At 39.2% G+C, this 14,555-nt stretch overlaps 2 protein-coding genes across 2 annotated transcripts; one reads left to right on the forward strand and one right to left on the reverse strand.

The window, feature by feature from the left end:
• Positions 1 to 287: 287 nt before the first annotated feature.
• Positions 288 to 2,788, reverse strand: LOC101830743 (high mobility group protein B1-like). Its single transcript, XM_040743844.1, has 2 exons — positions 2,603 to 2,788; positions 288 to 557 (listed from the first exon to the last, which is right to left on the reverse strand). The coding sequence occupies exons 1-2, from the start codon at positions 2,786 to 2,788 to the stop codon at positions 288 to 290; spliced, it is 456 nt and encodes a 151-aa protein (XP_040599778.1).
• A 9,277-nt stretch (positions 2,789 to 12,065) lies between these two features.
• LOC121139773 (trafficking protein particle complex subunit 13-like) lies at positions 12,066 to 12,938 on the forward strand. The gene has a single exon (XM_040743758.1). It carries the CDS (start codon positions 12,066 to 12,068, stop codon positions 12,936 to 12,938), a length of 873 nt encoding a protein of 290 aa, XP_040599692.1.
• Positions 12,939 to 14,555: the final 1,617 nt, after the last annotated feature.

A 14,555-nucleotide genomic window follows, 5' to 3' on the forward strand; every position in this document is an offset into this window, starting at 1 on the left:
GCCTTACATTTCAATTTTTTTTCTTTAAAAGGAGTGAGTTGTGTACAGGGGGGTTAAATGCTTTATAGACAAAAAAACCAAAAAGTGTGCTAGAACCATCGTATTCATCATCATCTTCTTCATCTTCGTGTTCCTCTTCTCCCTCCTCATCTTCATCCTCTTCATCCTCCTCATCTTCCTCTTCCTTCTTTTTCTTGCTCTTTTCTGCCTTGACCACCCCCTTTTTCGCTGCATCGGGTTTTCCTTTAGCTCTGTAAGCAGCAGTAAGTATCCTCTCCGTGCTTCTCCTAAAGTGTGGCAGCCTTCCTTCCGTAGGGCTGCTTGTCATCTGCGGCAGTGTTGTTCCACATCTCGCCCAGTTTCTTTGCAACATCACCTATGGACAAACCAGGGTGTTCTCCTTTGATTTTTGGGTGATACTCAGAACAGAACAAGAAGAAGGCCGATGGAGTCCTGTTGGGTGCATTGGGGTCCTTGAACTTCTTTTTGGTCTCCCCTTTGGAGGGGGTGCACGTTTTCATTTCTCTTTCATAATGAGCCTTGCCAGCCTTTGCCATGTTATCAGATGTCCCATTTTCTTTTTTTCTTTTTTTATCATTTTTTATTTTAATTTTAAATAGCTTGTTTTACATGTCAATCCCAGTTCCCTCTCTCTCCCCTCCTCCCGCACTCCCCTTCCCCTCCCACCCTATTGCCAAATCCTTCCACATAGGGGATATCTAGAGTCTGTCATTTTACTCTTGGTAGGGTCAAGGCACTCCCCTAAGAGTCCAGGCTGAGAGAGCATCTCTCTTTGTGCTATAGGCACATGAAGACAGTTTGTATACCAGGGATAGACACTGATCCACAGCTCAGGGCCCCATAGGTTGCCCAGGCCTTCTCACTGACACTCACATTTGGGGGGTCCAGATCAGTCCCATGCTGGCCTCCCCACTGTCGGTCTGGGGTCCAAGAGCACTCCGCTGTTCAGATCAGCTGTCTCTGCTGGTTTTGCCAGCCCATTCTTTGCCAATTTGCTCATCACTCCTCTCTCTCTGTCACTGGGTTCCTTGGGTTCAGTTCAGTGCTTAGTTGTGTGTTTGCCTCTGCTTCCATCAGTCACAGGATGAAGGCTCCCGGATGGTTATAGACATCAAGTTCATTATCAGGAATGGGCATTCGAGGTGGTCCCTCCACTATTGCTTAGCTTGCCAATTGATGTTATACCTTTAGATCACTCGAGGTCACTCTGGTGCCTGATCTGTCTTCGATCCTATGATTCCCTCTTCCCCCTATTCTACCCCCACCCCCTCAACTTCCTGTTCCCCCATGACCAACTCCCTTCCTCTTTACCCCCTCTATTCTTCCCAGGTCCCACTCCCCCCCACCCCTCGCCGTATTCCCCATCAGAGGATCTTGTCTCCATCCTCTTCTCTTGGGTACTATGCATATATGCATATCTTTTAGGTTCTTTCCTGTTTCCCAGACTCTCTATCTGTGGAAGTGCAGACTGGCACTATCCTGATCCATATCTAGAATCCATATATGAGTGAGTACATACCGTGTTTGTCTTTTTGCGACTGGGTTACCTCACTCAGGATGGTTTCTTCCAGTGCTATCCATTTCCCTGCGAATTTCAAGATTCCATTGTTTTTTTCTGCTGAGTAATACTCCTTTGTGTAAATGTACCACATTTTCTCTATCCACTCTTCAGTTGAGGGGCATCTAGGTTGCTTCCAGGTTCTGGCTATTACAAACAATGCTGCTATGAACATAGTGGAGCAGATATCCTTGTTGTATGAACCTGCCTCATTTGGATAAATGCCTAAGAGTGGAATTGCTGGGTCTAGTGGTAGATTAATTCCCATTTTCCTGAGGAATCTCCATACTGATTTCCAAAGAGGCTGTATGAGTCGGCATTCCCACCAGCAGTGGAGGAGTGTTCCTCTCTCTCCACATCCTCTCCAGCATAAATTGTCTTCGGTGTTTTTGATTCTAGCCATTCTGACAGGAGTAAGATGGTATCTCAGAGTTGTTTTGATTTGCATTTCCCTGATGGCTAAGGATGTTGAGCACTTTCTTAAGTGTCTCTTGGCCATTTTAGCCTCCTCTACTGAGAATTCTCTATTTAGCTCTGTACCCCACCTTTCAAGTGGATCCTTTGGTGTTTTGGAGACTTGTTTCTTGAGTTCTTTGTAAATTTTGGAGATTAGCCCTCTGTCAGATGTAGCGTTAGTGAATATCTTTTCCCATTCTGTGGCCTGCCTTTTTGTCTTTTTGACTGTGTCCTTTGCCTTACAGAAGCTTTTTAGTTTCAGAAGGTCCCATTTGTTAATTGTCGATCTCAGTGCCTGTGCCACTGGTGTTATGTTTAGGAAGTGGTCTCCTGTACCAACTCGTTGAAGAGTATCTCCCACTTTCTCTTCTAAAAGTTTCAGTGTGGCTGGATGTATGTTGAGATCTTTGATCCATTTGGACTTAAGTTTTGTACAAGGCGATAAACATGGATCTATCTGCAGTCTTCTGCATACCAGTACCCAGTTATGCCAGCACCATTTGTTGAAGATGCTTTCTTTTTTCCACTGTACAGTTTTAGCTTCTTTGTCAAAAATCAGGTGTTCATAGGTGTGTGGGTTCCATTTTCTTTAGCAGACATGGTCTTCCACCTTTCTGAGCACTTCTTCGAGAACTCTGAGAAGTTGACAGAAGCATCCGGGTGCTTCTTCTTGTGTTCCTCCCGGCAAGTTTGCACAAAGAGTGCATATGAGGACATTTTGCCTCTAGGCTTCTTAGGATCTCCTTTGCCCATCTTTAGATGATTTTTGTCCGGGAGGCACAGAGTGCCCATCCGGCTTGCGCTTGCCCCGGAGATGTCTCTATGGAGATCAATGTACTTCAATGGCTGCCTAGCTTATATTTTGATTGGAAGGTTTTTTTTTTAGTTTTTTACACATTCTAGATATAAGCCCATGTTTGATGTATAGCTGGCAAAACTTTTCTCCTAGTCTGCAAACTGTCTCTTCACTCCTGTAATAGTTTCCTTTACTATGCAGAACCTTTCTCAGTTCATGTAATCTCATTTGCTAATTCTTAGGATTATTTACTAGGCTACCGCAATCACTTCAGAAGTATTTTGGTCTATGAACAGATCTAGAAGTATTTTGCATGTGTTCCATTAGCAGTTTCTGTGTCTTAGGTCTTATTTAAAGTTCTTGATTAATTTTTAAAGATTTATTTCATGTATGTAAGCATTTTGCCTGCATGTATGTATGCATGTGTGCCACATGGATGCAGTGCCTGTGGAAGTCAAAAGGAGGCAATGAGTTCCCTAGAGCTGCATTTATGGATGGTTATGAGCCACTATGTGGGCACTGGAAAGTGAGCTCAGGGCCTCTGCTAGAGTATCTCCAGTCCCTCAAACTGATTTTTTCTGTGTGTTGAGAGATATCCAGTCATCTGGATACCCAGTTGTCCCAGAAACATTTGTTGAAGTGAATGTCTTTTTCTAATGTCTGTAGCTTTAGCTGTGTTGGATTATGTGAGTCCTCTATTCATCTATTGGGCTATGGTATCTATTTTTGTGTTTGTATGATGCTGTCTTTGTTACTACAGTTCTGTAGTAATTTAAAGTCAGGTATTGTGATACCTTCAGAATTGTTCTTTCTGTTTATTATTGTCCTGGCTATTCATAGTCTTTTATCAATATGAATTTTGGGATTGTTATATCTTGTTCTATAAAGGTTGCAATCTAAATTTTGATGGAGATTGTGCTGAACTTGTGAAAGACTAGTAGGTGCTCTTAACCACTGAGTCATCTCTCCAGCTCCTGTACAGTATACTTTTCAATGAACAATGGGATGTTTAAGAAATCTAAAAGAAAGGTTGTAGAAATGGCTCAGCATTTAAGAGTACCAACTACTATTTTAGAGGGCCAGTGTTTGGATCCCAGCATCCATATTAGATGGCTCCTAACTGCTTGTAACTTCAGCTTCTGGGGTATCCAAATGCTCTAGCTTCTGCAGACACCTACCCTTACTCGCACGCGCACGTGCGCGCGCGCACACACACACACACAAAATTTAAAAATTAAAATAAATATTTTAAGCATCAAAGAGGAAATTAAACTATTGTTAGAATCAAATGTAAATAATGGCACAGCTAACCAGAACTTTGGGGGTACAAGTAAGGCAGTTCTAATAGGAAAGCTAAAAGCTTTAAGTGCTTACATTAAAAATAAGCAGGAATATCTCAAATAAATAGGCTAAATGATGCACATTTAAGTTCTAGGAAACATGAATAAGAAAATCTGAAATCTAACAGAGAGAAAAAAATGAGAGAGATTGGGGAGAAATTAATGAAATGAATACTAAAAGAATAGTAGATAATATGTAATAATACATAATATGAACAAGACATATGTTCATTCAAAGATTGCTTATTTGAGCCATGTTTCTTTTGTTATTTTCAAATAGAGTCTATTGCAGCACAGATAGTCCTGTAGCTGACTGAGGTAGAGGATGAGCTTGAAGTCCTGACCTCCAGCATCCATTTCTGGAATGACTGGGATTACAAACCTGTTTCCCTCCACTACCTCATTTTAGATGGTGAGAAAAAATGCACTTGCATTCTTATAATTCTCTTTACTGGCTAGTTCTCATATTTGATTCTGTATTCATTCTGTCGTGATTAATTTTTAAACTGATGTCTCGAAGACAATCTGATCTCATGCACATAGGTAACCGAAAAAAAAGAGGAGTATGTTAATGTCTTTTTCAGATATTATAAATATTCTCTTTGAACCTTACAACCTAATGAAGTGTGATTAAGTTGCTAAGAATACTACTGCTTTTGAAAAATGTTGTTGTTGTTCTCATAGCATAAATTAGTTGCTTCAAGAACAGGCTCCTCTGTAACATTGAGTTTGTTCTCTGGGTCTCTCTGACCTTCTGTCTTTTTATAATATCATATCCCTTCGCACACGATCCTGTCATCATCCTGTTCATTCCTTTGTGAGACATCGAAGCAGACCCTTAGCAGAAGCTATAAAGATGAGAATAACTGATCTTGGACATTCATCTTCACAGACTGTAAGGTAAATAAATCTGCTCTTATTTATAAACCCAGCCTAAGGCATTTGTTTACAGCAACAGAAAGTTGACTGTTACATTATAAGAGGAAAGAGACATAGGGAAAGAAGATTATTAAAAGAAACAATGGCTAAAATATCCCCACATTTGGGAACAGAAATGGACACTCACTACGAGGACTAAAGGTTCTCAAATATTTGAAATTGAGAAAGATTATGGCAATGAATTAGAACTGTATTATCTCAAAGAATTATGCAACTAAACAAAGCAAAAAATAAAAGTCATTTGTCACATGAAAGGGATTCCTTCTACAAAAGCACAAGAGGATTTCTCAGAAAAAAAACTTTGTAGGCCAAGAGACAGTGTGATGACATATCAAAATGAAAAATATATGAAATCAAAAAAGGTCAAGGCAACAAAGAATGCCAATTCATCAGAAAGTCAATTAAAAAATAAATTAATAAATATGTAACAACTCTAAATACGCATTATGTAGGCTATGCAATATATAAATACAATTTATGATATAAAACAGTGTTTATATATTATAAATAGAATGTGTATATTTTGATACATACATATATGTAAGAACTTTGCTGAAAAATATAAATTTTAAAGATATTTTAAAAATTTTGTGTGTCTGGATGTGGGTGTGCATGTGGGTGCCTTCAGGTGCCAGAAGAGGGTATCACATCCCTTGGAGCTGGAGTTACAGGTGATTGTGAGACACTAAATGTGAATGCTGGGAACCAACCGAGTTCTCTGCAAGAGCAGCAAGAGCTCTTAACTGCTGAATCTTTCTCTAGCCCCTCAAACTACACATTTATAATGTTTCTATTTATTCTTTGAGAATTTCATACAATGTATTTTGATCATATTCTTTCCCTTCCTTCAATCCTCCCAGATACCCCCACTCTCACACACATAATTATTAAGCCACATCCATTTCACCCCCTCAAGGTAAATATTAAATGGCAGGCACACAGTCAACAAGGACAACTGCCCCTTGCTTCATGACATCTTATACAATACACAAGAAGTCTAATTTGTGTTGAGTCACTACTCCTGAGCATGGAGCGTGCTCTGGAGAAATTAAAAGCAGCTTGACGAAAATGGAGTGACACATCATATAAAAAATTCAGAATCAGATTTAGCTTATTACAAATTAGTTGTTCACAAGGTGATTTCATGAAAATTTAAAGTTGTTTTTGAAAAGTTCTTATGGAAATTTAAAGAGCTGAGAATAAATACGTGCCCTAAATTAAAAAGATAGGAACTAGATTATTTACACTGGTCAATAGCAAAACCGTATTATAAGCTATAATGATAAATATGGCATGTTTATGTGTACAAATATAAAGCAAGTGATCAACCAAATGGTGGAACTCAACTGCATCTGCATGTATACAATCGGATGTTCTTTTGGCAGCATTGACACGAGAATGAAGAAAATGTGTATCTTGTTAACAACTATTTCCTTTGGGTACCCATAAGGAAAATATTGCCTTATTATCCTTGTCTCATTTTCTTCTAAATTTATTTATATTTCAGTTCTTGTACAAGTGTAATTTTTATGCCAAGTATGTTGTTCGCACACTCTCCTAACTCTCTTCTTCTTACTGTCTGCCCTTCTTGTTAGTCCTTTTGTTCCTTAGTTTCATTTTTACTTTCATGTCATAATTTTATGTATCTAAGTAAGACCGAGGAACAACAATGAGAGAATCTACAATATTTGTCTTTCTGAGACTAGCTTAATTCACTTAATATGATTATCTTCAGTTGTATTCATTTTTCTATAAATGACAAAATTTTTTCTATAATGGGAAAATTTATTGTATGTACATGCTAAGGTGTCAGACCTGCACATGTGGTCAAGAATAGCTATTTGAATGCATTCAAAATGATTAGAATTATAAGGTTTTTGTAAATAACCTGATTGCACAGTTCTCAAGCATGAATTTTGTAGATGACAGTCAATAGAGTACACGGGACACACACCAGAACTATTCCTATGCTAATTTATGTGTGTATTTATTATTGCTATCGATGTTCACATTTTATTACATTTTCATTCATTTTTATGTATGTGTATTTATATTGATGTGGATATGGGAGCTAATATGCCATGGCACTCATGTGGATGTCAGAGAAAAGTTTCTAGAGTCACTTCTTTCCTTCCAACATACGGATTCCAGAGATGCAACTCAGATTGCAAAGTCCCTTTCTTTACCCAGTGAACCATCACACTGGTTATGTTGGTTTTTAGCTTAGAAAACTTCATGTTAGTGGGCCTAGAGAAATTGCTCAGTCATTAAGAACACTTACTGCTCTTGCAGAGGACCTGGATTTGGTTCCTAGCATCCACATGACAGTTAACAACAATCTGTAACTACAGTTCCAGGAAATCGAATATTCTTTTCTGACCTCTGTGGGCACCAGACATGCATGTGGTGTACATATATACATTCAGGAAAAACACTTGTGCATATAAAAATAATTTTTCAAAAAATTATGTTAGCATGATATTGTTTCATTATAGCATTCTCATACATATGTGTTATCATACTTCATTATAATTTGTGCCTTCCTCCACTGCCCTTTCTTGTGCCCTTTGCCTCCTACACTAACCAGTTCCCTTCCCTCCTGCAGACAGTGTTCAATATTACATGTGTTCATTATTTTAAGGTTTTTGAGACAGGGTCTTTGTAGTCCTGTATGTCCTGGAATTCACTAAATATACCAGGCTAGCCTCTATTTGTGGTACTCCTTCTGTCTCTGCTTCCCAGATGCCAAAACTACAGGCGTGTGCCACCACCACTATGTTTCTACATTTAAATACAGCACTTTGTGGGATCATTGGCTTGATTTAGCTCAGCAGTGAATCATTTGCCTAGAAAGTACAAGGTCCTGTTTCAATACTCCTTTAATAATAGTTTAAAATTTACCTTTGTTTATAAGTGTGCATTCATACCACAGTACATGTGTGGAGGTCAGAAGACAACCTGCAGGGTCTAATACTCTGTATCCACCATGTGTGCCTCAGGGATTAAAAATAGTTTTTCAGGCTTGCCAGTATGTGCTTTTTATCCATTGAGCCAAGTCACCAGCCCCAATACGCTTTGTGAACACAGACAACATACATATGTAATTTCAATTTTGGTACATAATTTTTCATATATTTACATATTATTCCATAGCTGTTTCCTTCTCAATTCAAACCATTTTTGTTTCTTATGTACTATTTTAAAAGCACATGCGTATGTATCTTTTCAAAAGAAAGAACATCCCCTCCAGTCAATTAATCTGATCTAATAGTGGCTATCTACTTCAGCTGTCCGTTTCTAATTTTCCCATCATCCTGAAGAACCTAAAACATATTGAAATCAAGCCCAACAATTTTTATCCACTATTTTACCTTCCAGGTTATCTATGAAGTATTCTGAGTCCATTACCACTGCTCATTTATAGTGTTCTTGTCTACTCAGTTTTCCTTACTCAATTATCTCTTTATCTACTTTGTACACTATAGGCTAGCATTTCAGCAGTACATTTCCTAGTACTCATGGCCTGTTTTTTTAGTTTAATTTCTTATTTTTGAGATTTTCATGCATGACTACTGTATTTACATAATTTCCACCTCTTCCTTCCTATCTCCAACTCCTCCTATGGCTTTCCACTCCTTCCATAATTATTGTTTTACACACTACACAAATTACAGACACATGCATGTACACACACACACACACACACACACACACACCTGAAATAATTTAGTGTTGCTTGTATGTATACCTGTTTCTGACTGACCACTTGGGATTGGATAACCTATTAGGTAGCTCTTCCATAGAGAGAACTGATTCTCCCTCTCTCAGTAGCCATTGATTTCTTGTAACTCTTCATCTAGGGATGGGGCCTTGTGAAATTTCCCCTATCTGCATTAGCATACCAGTGCTGACATTATGAAGGTCTTGCGTGGGCAACCATATTGTTGAGATTTCATGAGTACACCATCCCTGCCACAGCTAGGAGACACTATTTAGCAGCAGGTGTCCTGGCCCTATGGCTTTTACAGTCTTTCTGCCTCTTTCTTCTGTAATGGTGCCTGAGTCTTAGGTATGGAGGTTGCTGTGTAGATGCCCCTTTTGCTGTTGGGAATTTCACAGTTACTTATTCTTTGTACTGAGAAGTTGTTGATCTCTGTAGTAGCCTCTGTCTGCTGCAAAAAGAGGCTTCCCTGAGGGGTGAGAGCTTCCTGTGTTTTTAGCTGACATAGCTAAATCAAAGCTACAGAAAACACATTCACTTGTGGTTTTCTTTTTCTTCTTTTTGTTTTTGTTATTTTTGAGACAGGGTTTCTCTGTGTAGCTTTGGAGCCTATCCTGGCACTTACTCTGTAGATCAGGCTGGCCTCGAACTCACTGAGATATGCCTTCCTCTGCCTCCTAAGTGCTGGGATTAAAGGTGGTGTGCACCACCAACACGTGACTGTGGTTTTCTTTTTCTATCCCTGCTGAAAACTCTAGAGTTTCTTTTAAAAAATCTCCAAAAAGTATATGTTAAGCAACTGTTTATGACCATTAGTGTCATATGAAGCCTCAGCTTTGTCCTGTAAGGGTGACATAGTCTGTGGATATCAGTAAGGATACTTCACCAGACACACTTCTTGTCACCCAAATGTGCTAGCAGCAAAGTAGCCACGGTTTGAAAGACAGAGGTTGTTGATATACTTGCATTCTCTTTGATAGGGTGAAGTTAATTTCCCACAGTTACATTTTTCCTGTTAGGGTATCACAGGGGGAATTCTTAGATTTTGGAAAGTAGGAGGAAGGTAGCACCCATTATGTGACATAAAACCATTTGTTATCTGCTGGTTCAATTCAAGATGGAGCAATAGCTAATTAAACTGAACATTTATAGCTCTAGACTCAGGATTAATCATCACCAGTCACAGAGTCATCTATAACAGATATTGTAAACCAACACAATAGGTTCATATCTAGGTGAATGCAATGCTAAAATCAAGCATAGCCAGCCTGGCATTGGTGGTGCACACCTTCAATCCCAACACTCAGGAAACAGAGACAGGTGGATCTCTGTGAGTTGGAGGTCAGCCTGATCTACAAGAAGTAGTTCCAGGACAGGCTCCAAAGCAATACAGAGAAACCCTGTCTCGAAAAATTAAAAAATAATCAAGCATAGGCAAAACTGTAAAAGAATGGAGAAAAAATCTATTACTTGACACAGGTAAGGGCAACACAGGAGTTTTTTCTAAAGCAATGACATTCTTGAACAATAATAACACGGTGATGTTGTTTGTTTGTTTGTTTTGAGACAGGGTTTCTCTGTAGCTTTGGAAGCTATCCTGGATCTTGCTCTGTAGACCAGGACCGCTTCAAACTCACAGAGATCCAACTGCCTCTGCCTCCAAAGTGCTGGGATTAAAGGTTTGTGCCACCACCACCCAGCCAACATGGTGATTTTTATTTGGAGAGCTTATACATATCATATAGGGACATATTTTAGATAATACATTCTTGAACATGTTCATAATAAGGTCATAGTTCAAAAAAGAAAGATGTCAGTGACATTTTGGAGTATGCTTAGTATACATTTGAAGGGTTAAAAATGGTAGTCAAGAACATGCTATGTATGCCATGCTCAGCTTTGCTTTAAAGATGCTTGCCACATTGAGCAGTGAACAACTTGATCCTCTCACTTCATCTTCTGGGCTTCCAGCTTTTTCTCTCAAGGTTCTAATCTTTTTATCATCTTTCCTTCCCAATCCTTACCGCATGGGATTCAAGCAATTGCACCAGTCACAGAAACAGCATTGTAGGCACTGTTTGAATAGTTGCTAACCATTGTATAAAGCAAATTCATGTAATAAGGATTGTTCTATAATCTCTTCTATTGGCTCTACTCCTCACATCAGACCTCGATTGATATAGGAGTGATTTTGAGGCCAGGTACTTTCCTCTGTGTGACATTTTTCCTGATTTGTTCTGAGCCTAACCATACCTCATCATGTCCCCTCCACACCGTGACTATAGCAAGTGGATACACAATCATATTTTTTTGTTTTTGTTTTGCGAGACAGGGTTTCTCTGTGGCTTTGGAGGCTGTGCTGGAATTAGCTCTTGTAGACCAAGTTGGTCTTGAACCCACAGAGATCCGCCTGCCTCTGCCTCCCAAGTGCTGGGATTAAAGGCATGCGTCACCACCGTCCGGCTACACAATCATATTTTTATTATATATATTTAAAGATACTTTGACCTCTTGGGACCCAATTCGCCACCAAGTCCCCTATGAACTATCCAGCCAAGAGCTCATATCCGCCAACTAACTGCTTTATGTTTTACTGCTTTCCTAATAGCATACCAGGAGCAGACACTAAGCAACTACAGAGAGACCTAACAATCAGAGTTTGGTGACATTATACATAGTTGTCAGTTCTAGGTCACTTCCCCTGCCATACTTAGTCTTTCTTATAGGAAACATAATAAAGACTCACACCACATTCTTTCTCTCTCACTAGATCAGCCTAGGCATTTATGTGGCCCTTTGAGGCATACTGTACTATTTACATTTGGAAATTAAAAGTGATTAACTTTTGTTTTCAAGGCATTTATTTCTATCACTTCCCCATATCTGATTAAAACATATACTGGATACTTTTCAATAAGGCAAAATTATAGTCTAATGTAAAAAGAATCTACACAGATTGCAAATTGTTCTGATACTCAAGGTGATGTTGTTTGTTAAGCATGCTTGTTTTCACCAATATTCAAGACACATGGAGATACTGAATTTCTTGCTAATTTCTCTATCTAGCCTATGAGAAGTAGATCTGTACAGAAATGTAAATGTTTGGAGGGAAGTTTGACATCACTTTAAATTCCCAGAGCTACATATCTGAGAATAACAATTACATGAGGATTCCCAGTGATAACAGTCAAGTCATAATAATATAAGAGCTCAACCTTATATGCGTTGGTCTCCATGGCTACAATAGTAGGGTATTGTATTGATGATGTCATTCATGACAGAATAATGAACCCTGGGAGAGTTGTTCCCAAGAGTTCACTGTCTTTTCAACTCGACGTGCCAATGTTCTTAAGGAAATTGCGTGTATATTTTCCTTCCCAACCACTGGATGTCAAAACCAAGTTTTACAACTCAGACAAGGATGACTTGTTTCTTGAAGTCAAGATTGAAAACATTTCATCTTCAACAGTGTTTATACGAGAAGTTTCCTTGGAGCTACCTGAAATGTACACCGAAGAAGCATTAAACACTCTCAATATGGATGGAGAAGATGAGTGTACTTTTGGAACCAGGACATTTTTGCAGGCAGCAGAAGGACGCCACTACTTATACCACCTGCGGGTCAAGGAGGAATATTTAGAGAAAGCAAGAACCCTTAGTGGGCCAACGGAAATGGGGAAGTTAGACATCCTGTGGAAAAAGGAACTTGGAGGAATTGCAATGCTACACACAGTCCCGCTTCAAAGAGAAGCTCCATGTTGTGGAGAACTGCAGCTGTCTTTGGAGACAATTCCAGATACTGTAGCCCGAGAAGAACCTTTTCAAATTACCTGCAAGATAACCAATTGCACTGAAAAGAAAATGAAACTGCTCTTGAAAATGTCTGATACGACTTCTATCCGTTGGTGTGGTTGTTCAAGAAGAAACCTTGGTAACTTGCTGCCAGGTTCATCTCTCTCATTTACCCTGACACTACTGTGCTTAAAGCTAGGCCTGAGGAAAATCTCTGGCATACGGATAATAAACACAACAACGAAGACCAAATATCGTTATGATGGTGTTACAACTGTCTGCGTAGTGCCTTCCATGGTTAAAATGCAAAGCTAAAGAAAACTTCCAATGTGATAGTTTTCAAGAAGTTTCCCAGAACAACTTTAAATCTCGTATCAGCCCAAAAGCGATCAACTAACAACGACTATAAGGGGAAATTATTTCTGCCGAGAGTGTTTCTACCTTTCAGAATAAAACAATTGTTGATTTCAAAAACAACTTGCCAGTGTTTGTCTTATGTGAGGTACCACATCAGTCTTGATCTAGAGTTTGCGGTAATGTTCAGTGCTCACTACCCTATCTCTGTCCCACTTACAAGGTATCTCTCCAGGGTATGCTGCCTGGGATTGAGTAGAGGGAATACACACAATGTGAAATTGTCCTTCCAAATTTATTTCTGATTTCTATGCTATACTCTCTCACTTGGTGTTCTTATGCCTTGGGAAAGTATTTTCCTGGGTGAAATGATGTTTGAATTGATGCTCCTGTGGGAGGAAAAAGAAAGGAAGGTTCTATTCCATGTCTTGGTAATGTGATCCTGAAGTAAATTAAGCAGTGCATTTCTTAATAAAGGAGCTGTTTTGCTGACCTGAACAAGGGAGAGATCTTGGACCCCAGACTGATGGCTGAGAGGCCAGCATGGGAATGATGCAGACCCCCCTGAATGTGGGTATCAGTGAGGAGGCCTAGGCAATCTATGGGGCTTTGGGTAGTAGATCAGTATATATCCCTGGCATACAAATGGACTTTGGGCGCCCATCCCACAATGAGGGATGCTCTCTCAATCTGGACACTTGGGGGAGGTCCTAGGCCCTCCCTAGAATGAAATGACAGACTCTAGAGATCTCCCATGGAGGGCCTTACCCTCCCTGGGGAATGGAGTGGGGATTGGGTGGGGGAATGAAGAGGTTGGTTGGGGGGAGCGGGCATGGAGGGGAGGGAGAGGGAACTGGGACTGACATGGGAAGCAAGATTCTAATATTAGTACAATGCATTTTGGTCATATGTATTCAACACTACCTCCCTCTCACTCTTCTTAGTGTCTTAAACTCCATCCCGCCAACATTATGTCCTCTTTTTAAAAGGTAAACCTTTAATATTCATACATGCATTAATGTGTTTTACTCTAATCCACCTTCCTCTCTCAAGCCTCACCAGAAAAGCTTCTGTAAGTGATAGATGCCAATTAACACAAAGACCCATAACTGTTCAATATTCAGAGACAGAGAAACTGGAGTGTTTAGTCCTGAGTGGGACAAGCAATAAACAATGCAAAAAGAATTTGTTTTATTCCTAAGTGAGCCAGGAGATATATACAAATCTGTAGCATTTCTGTTATTTTTGTAGATAATGTACTCATTAATTTTTCAATGTTGAGAACTTATTCTTTCTTTAATAAAAGAGTAGCAGCAGACACACACTTCAGAGAAAATTAAAGCACCGAAGAAGGCAAAACTCCCAAATTGTTTAGATTACAGATTTTCTTTCCATGAACATCCTCCAAACCATGTAAGTTTATAATCTCAAGCTAATAATGGTTTAATGTGTCAAATGATTTGTTTTTCAGAAGGAAAACTATGATATTAATAACATATAATAGTAATGAAGACAAACATCTTTCTGTACTGCTTATCGCTTAATATATTAATCTGCTTATTTTAATTTGTTTTTATA

Source organism: Mesocricetus auratus, unplaced genomic scaffold (genome assembly GCF_017639785.1).
Source record: "Mesocricetus auratus isolate SY011 unplaced genomic scaffold, BCM_Maur_2.0 Super-Scaffold_100003, whole genome shotgun sequence".
Classification (NCBI taxonomy): domain Eukaryota; kingdom Metazoa; phylum Chordata; class Mammalia; order Rodentia; family Cricetidae; genus Mesocricetus; species Mesocricetus auratus.